Here is a 13799-nt window from a genome sequence, read left to right as displayed (position 1 = left end):
GTAGGCTTTGGGAAAGAAGACAGGAGAGAGGGAGTGGTTGAAGGTTGAAGAAATAGTGGTAATTGAAGGATCAAGCTCCTGGAGGTAAAAGAAAATGGATTAAGAGCACAAGCAGGAGGGAAAGATGATAAAGCTATAGAAAAATGAATGAGGATCAATAATGGAGTTTTTCTTGTACGTAGATTTTTTCAAAGTTCTATGTGGTGTATTCCCTTGTTAATGACTAAGTGCCTTGAACAGTTGTATGAAAAGTCCTTTTCCTTTTATAGGAAAGTTGTTCCTTCTTAACCAACTACATTTCTCTGTTGCTACTGAAGTAGTTGTTTAAATCACAATATGTGTGCCAGGGAGTAGCACTTGAGAGGTTAAGAGTTCATTATCTGTTGCACAAAATTAGTGCATTAAAATACTGTGGGTCAACAGAAAGTCAGCTTACAGTAGGTTGTATAAACATTTACAATAGATAGCTCATGGAGATAACCTAATATTTTCCATAGCACAGCACAGAACTAAAAGCCATAACTAAGTTGAGCTATCTCAGTGTATCCTCAACAGTGTCCAACTGTAATAATAAGATCGTTAGAACTGGAGTTAATATTGGTCAGATATTGCTACAATGTTGAATCCAATTCTAGACTTAACAGCAGTTACTATAAAGAGGTAAGGTGATCCTCATTTACATTTAAGGGATAAGAAGGAACAGTCTTAAACTTTAAATAAGATTTCAATTAAAACATAAACTTTCTGAAACTGAGACCTTTCAATCAGTGGAATATATCATATTAAGTTGAATTTGTGAAAAGTTTCCCTCCTACAAAACATGACATTCATATTAAATTGTTTGACTTTGAGTCTGATACCTGAAAACACAAGAATACATTATTAAATAGATGGTTTGTGGGTATATTTTTTAAAAAGCAGCAAGTTAGAATGGGTTCATTTATTATACAACATTCAAATTCTATCATATGTCCTCCCTGTTTTTTGTTGTTGTTGGTTTTCTATTTATTTATTTATTTATTTATTTATTTATTTTTGAGATGGAGTCTCGCTCTGTCCCCCAGTCTGGAGCGCAGTGGCATGATAACGGCTCACTGCAACCTCTGCCTCCCGGGTTCAAGCAATTCTTCTGCCTCAGCCTCCCAAGTAGCTGGTACTACAGGTGTGTGCCTCCACAACTGGCTAATTTTTGTATTTTTAGAAGAGACAGGGTTTCACCATGTTGGCCAGACTGGTCTTGAACTCCTGACCTCAAGTGATTCACCTGCCTTGGCCTCCCAAAGTGTCGGAATTACAGGCATGAGCCACCGTACCTGGCCTGTCCTGCCCTCTTTTACCAAGTAGCTGAATGGTGCTGGAGAAAATGACAAAACCATGATGACTGAACTCTAATTTTTTGTCACAAATCTCAAATGATAACTCAACACTTCCAGACATTCTTATTATCTTTGCCTAGTAAATATACTTTTCTACTCACCAATATGACAATATTGCACCTCTTCTCTAATTTCTAACAACTACTCTTTCTTCTCACTTCCAGTTGATGTGTCATAGAGAAATAGATGAAATAAAACAAAAACAACTCAACATTCCAACACGTAGTTCACCACCTCCAGCCATCTTATTCTGTATTTTTAAGATTTACTTTTTTTTTTTACTCTTCCTATTAGGATAAAAATTTTTTCTTGAGCCTATCAGAGGTTGATATGTCATCTGTGTAATGAATACTATCCCCTCTCATCTTTTCAATGCCTTTATTCTCGCAATTATTCCCCTTCTGTTCAGCATCTTTTTTCTTTCCATTTAATAACTGCCATAGCCTCACAAACATGTTCTAACATTTTTTATCTTGAAAATACCATTTCTTGATCCCTATATGTCCCTCTGTCCTATTTTTATGCTTTATTTTCAATTAAATTCCTGGGTAAAGTTTTGATATTTGCTGATTCACCTCCCATTTTCTATATGACCCACTCCTATCAGATGTTTTTCCCCAACTACTCAACTTAAACAGCTTTTATCAACATTAGTAATGACCTATTTCTTGCCAATACCAGTGATTACTCTGTTTTCCTTTATTATTTCACTTATCAGCAATATTTGATGTAGCTTACCCATTCTTTCATAAAATACTTCTCTTGGATTTCATGACAGACATCATACCATACCACACACACTTGATTTTTCTTCTGTGGACTAGCCTTATTTCTTGCTTTTCTTTGCTGGCATTTTCTTGATTACTAGCAAGCTGAATATCTAAAAGTTTTTAGAGTTTTAGCTTTTACATGTAGGTCTATGATCCTTACTGGGTTAAATTTTATAATATGAGGTAAGTTCATTTTTAAGTGTATCAGTATCCAATAGTTCTCTCACTATTTGTTGAAAAGACTATCCTTTCACCATGGAATTACCTTTGCCAAAAAGCAGATGATCAAATGTGTATGGGTGCCTGTTACTGGAGTCTCTATTCTTTTCCACTGGCTATGTCTACCCTTAGATCAAAATCATACTGTTTTGATTATTGTAACTTAATGGCAAGTCCTGAAATCAGGTACTGGAATTCTTTCAACACTATTCTTACTCAAAATTGTTTTGGTTACTCTAGGCCCTTTGCATTTCCATATCAGTTTTGGAATGCATTTGTCAGTTTCTACAAAAGAAAGTTCTCTGGGATTAGGATTTTGATTGGCAGTCCTTTGAAGCCATAGATAAACTTCAGGAGAACTTTTAATAATATTGAGTCTTCCAATTTATGATTATGCAATCTCATTCTATTTACTTGAATATTCTTGAATTTTTTTCAGCAATATTTTGGAATCCTTGGCAAACAAAATCTGATGCATATTTTGTTAAATTTAAACCTTGTTTATGTCATTAAATGGTGTTGTTTTCTAAACTCTAATTTTCAAATTGTCTTTTCATGTCTATAAAATACAATTAATTTTTGTATATCACTGAACCCCGCCACCTTGCTGAACTCATAGTTTTTATAGATATTTGTAGAGATATTTTTAGGATTTTCTATATGAATAATTATGTCATCTGAAAATCAAGACAGTTTTACTTCTTCTTATTCAATCTATATGACATTTATTTCTTCATCTTCCTTATTGCATTGACTAGTTACCTCCAGTAAAATGTTGAGAGAAGTGGAAAAAGTGGACATCATTGCCTTTTTCTCAATCTTAGGAAAAGAACATTCATTTTTATAACTAAGTATGATATTAATAGCAGGTTTGTCATAGATATCACATATAAGGTAGGGAGTTTTCTTCCATTCTTAGTTGGCAGAGAGTTTTTATCATGAATAGATGTTGAATTTATCAAGTGATCTTTCAGTGTCTTTTTACAGTTTTTCTTTTTATAGAATTGATATAATGAACTGATTACTCGTAGAAATTTGAATAACCTTGCATTCCTAACACGAATCTAATTTTCTTGTCATATGTCATCCTTTTTGTTTGTTTGTTCTGAGGCGGAGTCTTGCTCTGGAGTACAGTGGCGCGATCTCGGCTCACTGTGACCTCCCCATGCCAGGTTCAAGCGATTCTCCTGCCTCAGCCTCCTGTGTAGCTGGGACTACAGGCACATGGCGCCATACCCGGCTAATTTTTGTATTTTTAGTAGAGACGAGGTTTCACCATGTTGGCCAGGCTGGTCTTGAACTCCTGACCTCAAGTGATCCACCCGCCTTGGTCTCCCAAAGTGCTGGGATTACAGGCGTGAGCCACTGCACCTTGCCATCATATGTCATCCTTTTTATGTACTGCTGGATTTTGCTTGCTAACATTTCTGCTTTTATGTTTGCATGTGATATTGTATTGTAATTGTCTTTTGTCAGGTTTCGATACCAGTGTGGTGCTAGCCTCATAAAACAAGCATCCAATCTCCTAATTTCTCTAAGAGTTAGTATAGAATTGGTATTACTCCTTCCTTAAATGTTTGGGAGAATTTAATAGTAAGGCCATTTGGCCTGGAGAGTGTTTGTTTGTTTTGTTGCTTTTGAGAAACGGTGTTGCTCTGTTGTCCAGGTTGGAGTACAATGGCACACTCACAGTTCACTGCAGGCTTGAACTCTCCAGCTCAAGTGATCCTCTCACCTCAGCCTCCCTAAGTAGTTGGGACTACAGATGAGCACCACCACGCCTGGCTAATATTTGTATTTTTTTTTGTGGAGACAAGGGACAGGGTTTCACCATGTTGCCCAGGCTGGTCTGGAACTCCTGGTCTCAAGGGATCCACCTACTTCAGCCTCCCAAAGCCACTGTGCCCGCCCTGGCCTGAAGTTTTCTTGTTAGAAGTGGTGTGTGTGTGTGTGTGTGTGTGTGTGTGTGTGTGTGTGCACGCAGAGAGAGAGAGGAGGGAGGCTTAACCAAAGATTCTGAGTACTATGATAAATACAGAGATACTCAAATTTTCTTCTTTTGTTGATTTTTGACAGTTTGCGTCTTTTAAGGAATTTGTCCATTTCACCTATGCTTATTGGCATAAAAATGTTAATAATGTTCTTTTAATATCCTTGTCCTTTTAATGACTAAATTTCATAGTGATGAAACCTTTTTAATTCCTGATACTGATAATTTGTTTATTTTCTTTATCAGTTTGGGTAGGGGGTTTATCAATTATATTGCTCTTTTAGAAAAACAACTTTTGCGTGTGTTTCCTTCCATTTATTTCATCTCATTTATTTCTACTATTTATCATTTCATTCATTTTGCTTGCTTTGGTTTCAATATGCTGGGGGTTTTTTCTAGTTACTTAAGACAAAAGTTTATTGAATTGAGTTCTTCTTTTTAATGTAAGCAGGTACTGTTACAAATTTTAGTGTTTTCATTTTAATTTAATTCAACATATTTTCTAATTTTCCTGTGATTTTTCCTGATTCACAGGTTAGTTAGAAGTATGATTCTTAATTTCCAAATATTTAGAGTATTTCAAGTATCTACTTTATTTCTAGTTTAATGCCATTACGATCAGACTACACACTTTGTACGATTTAAATCTTTTTAAAGTTGATGACATTTGTTTTATGGCTCGGAATATGGTATCGCTTAGTGAATGTTTCATGTGCACTTGACAGGAGTGTGTATTCTGCTATTGTTGGGTTGGTCACCTATAAACGTCAATTAGGTCAAGTTGGTTAGTGCTTTCCAAGTTTTCCATATCCATACTAATTTTCTGTCTACTTGTTCCATCAGTTACAGAGAAAATTCAATGTTGCACTTGCCTGCCTCACAGTCCATGGACAAAAGGCATCTGCATTCTAACAAGAGTTGCTGGCCCCAGAGCGGGAAGAGGGGACGGCGCGACTGTGGGTGTGAACGAGGCACTCACTTCGCACTCACTGGAGTAAATCTCTTCTCTTTGGTCCGGCCAGAGGATAAACCCATAGCCCTTAAATCCTCTCCGCCTCAGCAGCAGTTCTGGTTTTTTTTTTTTTACCAGGCCCCGCCTTTCAGCCGAACGCACCAATTAAAGGTACAAAAAAAAAAGTTTCTCAGTACCTCGTCCCGGGCTGACGGACTCTCGCGAGAATTCGTGGAGCTCCGACTGTTTCCGCGCAGATATCGCGAGGCGATTGGTAGCCGGGGGAGGGCTGCGCCGTGGCCCCGCCTTTCCGGAGCGCGGGCGCGCGGTGGCGGGAATTTCGCCTGTTTGCGGTTTAGACCCCAAAGATTCCTGGTGGTGGTCTGGGTCACAGGAGGCAGGTTTCGGGAGCTGGAAATGTGAGCGGTTACGACAGGCACCGCGGGTAACCGACGCCCCGGGTCCTTGCTGCAGCCGGGTACGCGGGATACCGGCACCCCGCCTTCTCCGCCCGAGTGCTGCCGGGCGTGGGCCTGGTGGGTCTCGCCTCCTCCTTGGAGGGTCGGGGTTGGCTCTAGGGATTGCTTTCCTAATTTCCACCCCGAGCCGGGGAGGGAGCGTTCTCCACCCTGCTGCTGGGAAACGGGCGGAGAGTGGTTTAGAAACGTTGCGGAGGACGCAGTTCTAGGCAAGCCCGGGACGCTATGTCCTGCAGACATTTCTTTGCTTTTCACCTTGTCCTGGGCTGCAGAGCTCGATTTAGTGGCCGGATTTCGAGGTCCCTGCCACAGCCAGTTGGTTGTGCATTTTGTCTTAAGTTCTGACAGCCTTGATGGGCGGAGCGGCGAGGGGGAATTGGGAATTTGGCCTCTGGGTTTGTTCGTTTGTTTTTCCTTCCTGCTGGCGGACGTCTTGGGAACTTTCTGAAGTAATCCCCACTCTCTCGGCCCCCCCCCCCCACAGGAATCTCTTCACACCTTCTCTTTGGAGCCCTTAATGATACGACGAACCCCAAGTGTTTCAGAACATGAAGTAAACATGGAGAACTGTTCTGCTGCATCGACGTTCCTGACTGACAGCTTAGAGCTGGAGCTGGGGACGGAATGGTGCAAGCCTCCTTACTTTTCTTGTGCTGTTGACAACAGAGGAGGAGGAAAACATTTTTCTGGAGAATCCTACCTCTGCAGCGGAGCCCTTAAGCGGTAGGTAAAACTCAGAGACATTTTCCCTCATCTGATTATTCACCAGATTTTTAGGAATGTTAGTTATTTCAGCCCATTAAACTTTGGTGTTCACCAAGTCATGTTTTATAAATCAGCTTAGTATATCATAAGGGTACAAATGATTATCAGTTCTGCTGGCTTCTTGGTAAGGGCATATCTAAAGTATTTGGGGTATTAGGGAAAACTTCCTTGGTAACTGATGTTCCCTTACTGTAGGGAGCTGGGCACTACTTTTTCTTCTACTTAAAATGAATTCCTAACTATCTGAGCCTTTTGCAATAGTATTTCCTTCTAAAGAGTGTGATAATATTCTAGAGCTTTCCAGTAATTTTTAAGAGAGACAAACATTTTTTATTGTCCCTGTTCCTTCTAATCCTACCTACACATATAGAAGTGTATAGACTTATTTTGCCTTGGGCAGGTACATATATATTACAGTAAAACTGCTGTTCTTGAAATATTTTGGTAATACCTGCTGAGGCAGTTTCAGTCAGGAAACTATTTTTGTTGACCTTATAGTTGTACCTTGTTAGAAACCTTAAATAGAATACTCAACTTCATTAGTTGGATACTATTCTCCAGACATGGCTCAGAATAACTGCTAGCAGTTTTAAAATTAAATGTCCCCTCAAAGGATGAAATTCTACAACTGAAGACTACTGGTGAAGACAGGCAGAAATATGTTTTTTAGAATTGTTGATTTTTCCTCTTAAGTTACATTACACTTTAGTCGTACATTTTATCAATATAGAAGATTGACGTTTTAATACAGTCTAGCTATTGTAATCTTGAATGTGTAAAGTACCAAGGCATTTTCTGACTTTTTATACATGTCATGTATAATATGGATTCAAATAATGTAAAGAAGAGAGCCGTCGTATTATGGTACTTAGTATACTTTTTATGAGATTAAAACAATTTTCATTTCAGATTGATTTTGAATCTTGACCCTTTACCAACTAATTTTGAAGAAGATACCTTGGAAATATTTGGCATTCAGTGGGTTACTGAAACAGCATTAGTGAATTCATCTAGAGAACTCTTTAATTTATTCAGGTATTTCTTCGGTTTAACTTTCTGTGAGTGTGGGTGTTGTTCACTTTTGTAAATTACATTGTTGGGTGGCTTCTAATACTGATATTACAAAAGACCAGGGGAATTGTGCTGGTTGCTCACTTGATTATCTTACCAGTAACAATAATCAAGCAGCAATGCCTGATGAATAATGGTTTTAATGAGTTGCGTTTTATTTTCAGAATCTTTATTCTTTGCATTTGACACATGTATTGACAAATATTTAAGGCTTTGAACTATAATTTTTTAGAAGAAAATTAAAATATTTTTGTTGTGCAATAGCCATAGTCTTTCAGTGATCTTTAGAGTATGGTCTTTCCAAATAAATTGTTTAGACTGTGTAATAGAAATATTAATTATTTGGACAACATTTAAAATCTTTTTAATGAAAAATTTTAAGCATACACAAAATAATAATATAATGAACATCCATATACCCTCCTTCAGTTGCAGTAAACAACAACTTTTTATTACATTTCCTTCATGTGTCTTGTCTCCTCTTCTTTTGGCCTAAGTATTTGTAAGGAAATCCTAGGCATCATGTCATTTCACCCGTAAATACTTCAGTATGAATTTCTTAAAAATATGTGCTTTTTAAAAACGATGAGGACGGCCAGGCGCGGTGGCTCATGCTTGTAATCCCAGCACTTTGGGAGGCTGAGGCGGGCAGACCACGAGGTCGGGAGTTCGAGACCAGCCTGACCAACATGGTGAAACCCCTTCTCTACTAAAAATACAAAAATTAGCCAGGCGTGATGGCGCGCGTCTGTAATCCCAGCTACTCAGGAGGCTGAGGCAGGAGAACTGCTTGAACCCAGGAGGCGGAGGTTGCAGTGATTCGAGATTGCCCACTGTACTCCAGCCTGGGTGACAGAGCGAGACTCTGTCTCAAAAAAAAAATCATCTCAATTAATAAAAATTAAAGTTCTTCATTATCATTTAAGACAGTTCATATTCAGATTTTAGGTAATTTTAAACAGGAGTCAGTTATTGAAAGCTAATTATTCCAAAACACAGTAAAAATCTATATGTGATACATTTAAAGGAAAATGGAGAGGTGGAAGGAATTCTCTCACCATCATCCCATGAAACCTTTTGAAGAGACTTAACTGTATCTACGCCGTGTCATACGTTTTATTGATAGAACAGGCTCAGTGAGTGATCCTCTGTAATCCTGAACATTACAGAATGAGCGAGTCTTTATCTAGGACATAGGTTATAAATATGGGTTAATTTTTAAAGAGTTTGAAATCAACTAGGAGGAATAGCAAGAAATTACTATCAGGAATTAAGATGGAACATGATAAATAACAGCTTTCCCTGATACTTTAATCTACATTATTCCTTTTTTGAACTTCTATTGTATAACTGTATGATACAGTTTAAAATTTTATTATGTAACTGTTAACCTAGAATGTTTTATGTATCTTAAACTTCTTTTTTTTTTTTTTTTGAGAGGGTGTCTCGCACTGTCACCCTGGCTGGAGTGCAGTGGGGTGATCTTGGCTCACTGCAACTTCCGCCTCCCGAGTTTAAGCGCTTCTTTGCCTCAGCTTCCCGAGTAGCTCGGATTACAGGGTCCCCCCCGCCACGCCCGGCTAATTTTTGTGTATTTTTAGTAGAGATGGGGTCTCACCATGCTGGCCAGGCTGGTCTTGATTTCCTGACCTCAGGTGTTCCACCTGCCTTGGCCTCCCAAAGTGCTAGGATTACAGGCGGGAGCCACTGCACCCCGTCTTAAACTTCTTTTTTTTTTTGAGACGGAGTCTTGCTCTGTCGCCCAGGCTGGAGTGCAGTGATGCGATCTCTGCTTACTGCAAGCTCCAGCTCCTGGGTTCACGCCATTCTCCTGCCTCAGGCTCCCGAGTAGCTGAAACTACAGGCGTCCGCCACCATGCCGGGCTAATTTTTTCGTATTTTTGTAGAGACGGGGTTTCACCATGTTTGCCAGGATGGTCACGATCTCCTGACCTCGTAATCCGCCCACCTCGGCCTCCCAAAGTGCTGGGATTACAGGCAAGAGCCACCACGCCCGGCCGTAAACTTAAAGATATAAACAGTAGCTTGCTGATGGTGAAGTCTATGGTATTTGAAATAATTTTTGAGATATATGCAGTCTTTAATAGATAATTTTGGAAGGTCAGGCAAAGATGTATTTTATCTTTTCTTAAAGTTTTCATTACCTGAAGCTGATCCTTTAATTAACATTCACAAGGTATTAATCATCATCCCCAAATAAAAGAGGTATTGAAGCTGTGTAATTTGGAAACATTGTCCATATAATTGTTACATGCTTTAAAGTGTTCTAAAATTAACTCTCACCTTACATTTTTAAAATTAGGCAACAACTGTACAACTTGGAAACCTTGTTACAGTCCAGTTGTGATTTTGGTAAGTTTAAGGTGTGTTTAATGCAAAAGGGAATGGTGCTCCATTATAGTGAGTTGCACATGGGTCCGTGATGGTATAATTGGCATATCATGATAATACAGAGGAAGCATTAGGCCAGAAGTTTACGAATTTAGTGTTCAGAAAAGTATGACTTTTTAAATTTTGTTGTAGCTGAGATATATAGTATTTTCCCAAATCTGTAGATTTTAAAGGTAAAACCGACTTAAGGAAGCTAAACTTCTCTGAAGAGAATTAGTACTTGTTTTGGAGGTAGGGAGTGGGATAGAGAACTTAAATGAGAACTAAAAAGTGCCAGACCTCATGCTGTCTTCTTGATTTTCTTTTCTGCTTTCTGCTTTTGTGTTTGCTTTTGGTGTGTGATGGATTACTGATTTTTTTTTCTTTTGTTTAGATTGGTATAGTTGGGTTTGTTTTTTGTTTTTTTTTTTTTTTTGATAGGGAGTTCTGCTGTTTTGTCCAGGCTGGAGTGCAAGGGTGCCATCTCAGCTCACTGTAACCTCTGCCCCCCGGGTTCAAGTGATTCTCCTGCCTCAGCCTCCCGAGTAGCTGGGATTATAGGCACCTGCCACCACCCCCAGCTAATTTTTGTATTTTTAGTAGAGATGGGATTTTGCCATTTTGGCCAGGCTGATCTCAAACTCCTGACCTCAAGTGATCCCCTGCCTTGGCCTCCTGAAGTGCTAGGATTACAGGCATGAGCCACTGCATGTATAGCTAAGGTAATAAAGGGAATTGAAGGGCAGTGTGTTTTAGTGCAGTCTGGCTGCTTCTCCTTTCTAGTAATTTTGGTGCAGTGCAGTGTTTAGAATCATGGCCTTGTCACCCTGGCTTCCAACCCTAGCTAACTGTGGGTCTTACGTCAAGTAATAGTTCTAACTTTGTTGAGCGTGTTAAGTGCTTAACACAGTGTCTACCATTATTGATGCCTAGCAACCAAAGACTACCTGGAACACTTTTGGTCAAACAGAGGTTTATTAGATTATGAAAAAAGGAAAAATACACATTACAAGGAAAAGCTGGGGCTTGTCAGTAAGAGGGAGTAGGAAGGGACTTGTGATATGTTTGGGGCTCATTCTGGTGATTTTCCGTAGGGCTTAAGGGGGATAAGGCTATATTCTGGATTGGATGCTGTTAATTAGCAGGGGCAATTTGAAGAGTGGGTATTTTAATTTTTATCTAGGAGGTGAGACAAACAAAGGGAGGGTCCTAATTAGTAAAAAAGTATTGTCCTGGTCACTGGAAGAGGGAGGATGTGTTTTTTTGTTCATTTTGTGTGTGTGTGTGTGTTTTGTTTGGAGTGTGTGTGATTGCATAGTGCCATGTTTTGTATTCAGACATGGTTACAGAGGTTTTGTTTTTCTCTTGTTTCACTGTAATGGAGTGGCCCTGTATCATTATTATTTATTATTATTATTATTTTTTGAGATGGAGTCTCGCTCTGTCACCCAGGCTGGAGTGCAGTGGCGTGATTTTGGCCCACTGCAACCTCCAGCCCCCTGGGTTCAAGCAATTCTCCTGCCTCAGCCTCCTGAGTAGCTGGGATTACAGGCGCACACCACCACACCTGGATAATTTTTGTATTTTTAGTGGAGGTGGGGTTTCACCATGTTGGTCAGGCTGGTGTCGAACTCCTGACCTTGTGATCCACCCACCTCGGCCTCCCAGAGCTCTGGGATTACAGGCGTGAGCCACCGTGCCTGGACTATTTTTTATGTTTTATGAAAATTGTTTATTTTCAGTAGGGGATACCATGGCCTAGCTGTTAGCTATCAGCTTTTAGGCTGTTTTATATTTTTTGTTTTCTTAGTATGTTACGTGATTTGTAAATGTTATGTATTATTGTTTCATTATCATCTGATGGGTCCCTGGTTCATGCCAGGTACTTTGCAAGGTACTGACGAATCAAAGAGGAAAAATATGCTGCTGATGAGTTTGCAGTTGTGTAGACAGCTAGACATGCAAGCATACGTCAGCTTGGTAAATGAAAAGGTACGGTGATAAAGGAATGTACAAGCTGCTGTGGAAGCCAAGGGCTTTGTCTATCTGTGAGCTCCTCACTAAATGATGCCAGATCTGGGTCTTCACAGATGGGAAGAAATTAGCTAGGCAAAAGATTTGGGAAAAGTTTTTCGGACAGGAAGAATTCCAGGCAGAAAAAAATAAAACTGTATAAACAAAGATGTGATGTGTGTAAAAACATAAAAGTTTAGAGAGCATGGATTAAATATTAATTACATATGGTTGGATCAGAATGTGTGTGAGTGATGAATTTGGAAGGGATAAAAGCAGAGTTGGCTTTGTAAACCATGACAGAGAGTATGATTTTTATTTTGGAACTCCTGTGGAGCCACTAAAAGATTATAGTGGAAAGAACCAAAATATCTTTACGTAGAATAACTTAAGTAAATTGGGTTCATGGAAGGCATTTATTATGATAGATTATTATTATTACACTTATTAACCTGAAACCACTGCAGTGGACTATTTGTTAAGATGGTTGTTTGTTACACTGACATTTTGGCTGTTTTTGTTGCTTAAAAAAGCTTTTAATGACAGATTTTGGACAAGTTAGTGGTGTTAAATATTATCCATACATGAACATGTCCCTGCCATGTAGCTGTGTTCACTAACTTGTGTAGCTACCCTTGGACCTCAGCTGTGCCAAGAAGTTCCTATGTAGTTACTTACTGCCAGATGAGTATAGTTCTTGTTCTAGTCATTATGCTTCCAGGGTTAATTTCCAGTTGAGGCAGAATAACATACGTAATGACATGTTTTGCTGACAGCTGTTTTTTTTCCCTCTTTCCCTCTCTTTGTCTCTGTCTCGAGACAGGGTCTCACTCCATCGCCCAGGCTGGAGTGCAGTGGTGCGATCATGACTCACTTCAGCCTTGACCTCCTGGGCTCAAGCAGATCCTCCCATCTCAGCTTCCCAAGTAGCTGAGACTACAGGCTCACGCCATCATGCCTGACTAATATTTTAATTTTTTGTAGAGATAAGGTCTCACTATGTTGCCAAGACTGGTCTCAAACTTCTGGGCTCAAGTGATCCTCCCGCCTTGGCCTCCCAAAGTGCTAGCATTATAGGTATCAGCCACCACACTCAGCCAAGAGCTATTCTTAAATATAATTGTTGGTGTTACCCTGTCTCAGCTATTGTGTGTGTGTTTTTTTTCTCTAGACATTCCTTATGGATTTTTTAAAATGTCTTCTGTTTCTGACTTCATGCTTGTTTTCATCCATCTTGAATATATGGAGTATACATTATAACCACTGTTGTTGCTGCTATTAATAATAATTCTTTTTGAGAGGGAATCTTGCTCTGTCACCAGGCTGGAGTGCAGTGGCACCATCTCGGCTTACTGCAACCTCTGACTCCCTGGTTCAAGCAATTTTCCTGCCTCAGCCTCCCGAGTAGCTGGGATTAGAGGCACACGCCACCACGCCCAGCTAATTTTTGTATTTTTAGTAGAGACAGGGTTTCATCATGTTGGCCAGGATGATCTTGATTTCCTGACCTCGTGATTCGCCTGCCTCAGCCTCCCAAAGTGCTGGGATTACAGGCGTGAGCCACCACGCCCGGCCAATAATTCTTTTATCACTGTCATTTCTGAAACTATTTGTATTGATTAGTTTTTCTCCTGATTCTGTGATATATTTTTCTGCTTCTTTGAATATATAGTAATGTTTTATTGTTAGATGAACATTGTGGGTTTCACATTGTTGCTTTCTGGATTTTTATTCCTTAAACTAGATGTTGAATTTTGTTCTGGGTCGCTATTG

At 39.5% G+C, this 13799-nt stretch overlaps 1 protein-coding gene across 4 annotated transcripts in view; it reads left to right on the top strand.

The window, feature by feature from the left end:
* The first annotated feature begins 5544 nt into the window (after positions 1-5544).
* Positions 5545-13799, top strand: part of MMS22L (MMS22 like, DNA repair protein) — a 137223-nt gene continuing 128968 nt past the window's right edge. The window contains exons 1-4 of one of the 4 annotated variants that reach the window (XM_019028661.4): positions 5545-5785; positions 6271-6509; positions 7461-7586; positions 9946-9995. In XM_019028661.4, coding sequence (XP_018884206.3) covers positions 6304-6509; positions 7461-7586; positions 9946-9995 — 382 coding nt within the window. In that variant the 5' untranslated portion in view covers positions 5545-5785; positions 6271-6303. Of the gene's footprint in view, positions 5844-6270; positions 6510-7460; positions 7587-9945; positions 9996-13799 lie in introns of all 4 variants that reach the window. The other 3 variants (XM_055392004.2, XM_055392002.2, XM_055392003.2) reach the window with 3 other exon arrangements.

Source organism: Gorilla gorilla, chromosome 5 (genome assembly GCF_029281585.2).
Source record: "Gorilla gorilla gorilla isolate KB3781 chromosome 5, NHGRI_mGorGor1-v2.1_pri, whole genome shotgun sequence".
NCBI classification, from domain to species: Eukaryota; Metazoa; Chordata; class Mammalia; order Primates; family Hominidae; genus Gorilla; species Gorilla gorilla.
This window is presented reverse-complemented; position numbering and strand designations above follow the sequence as displayed.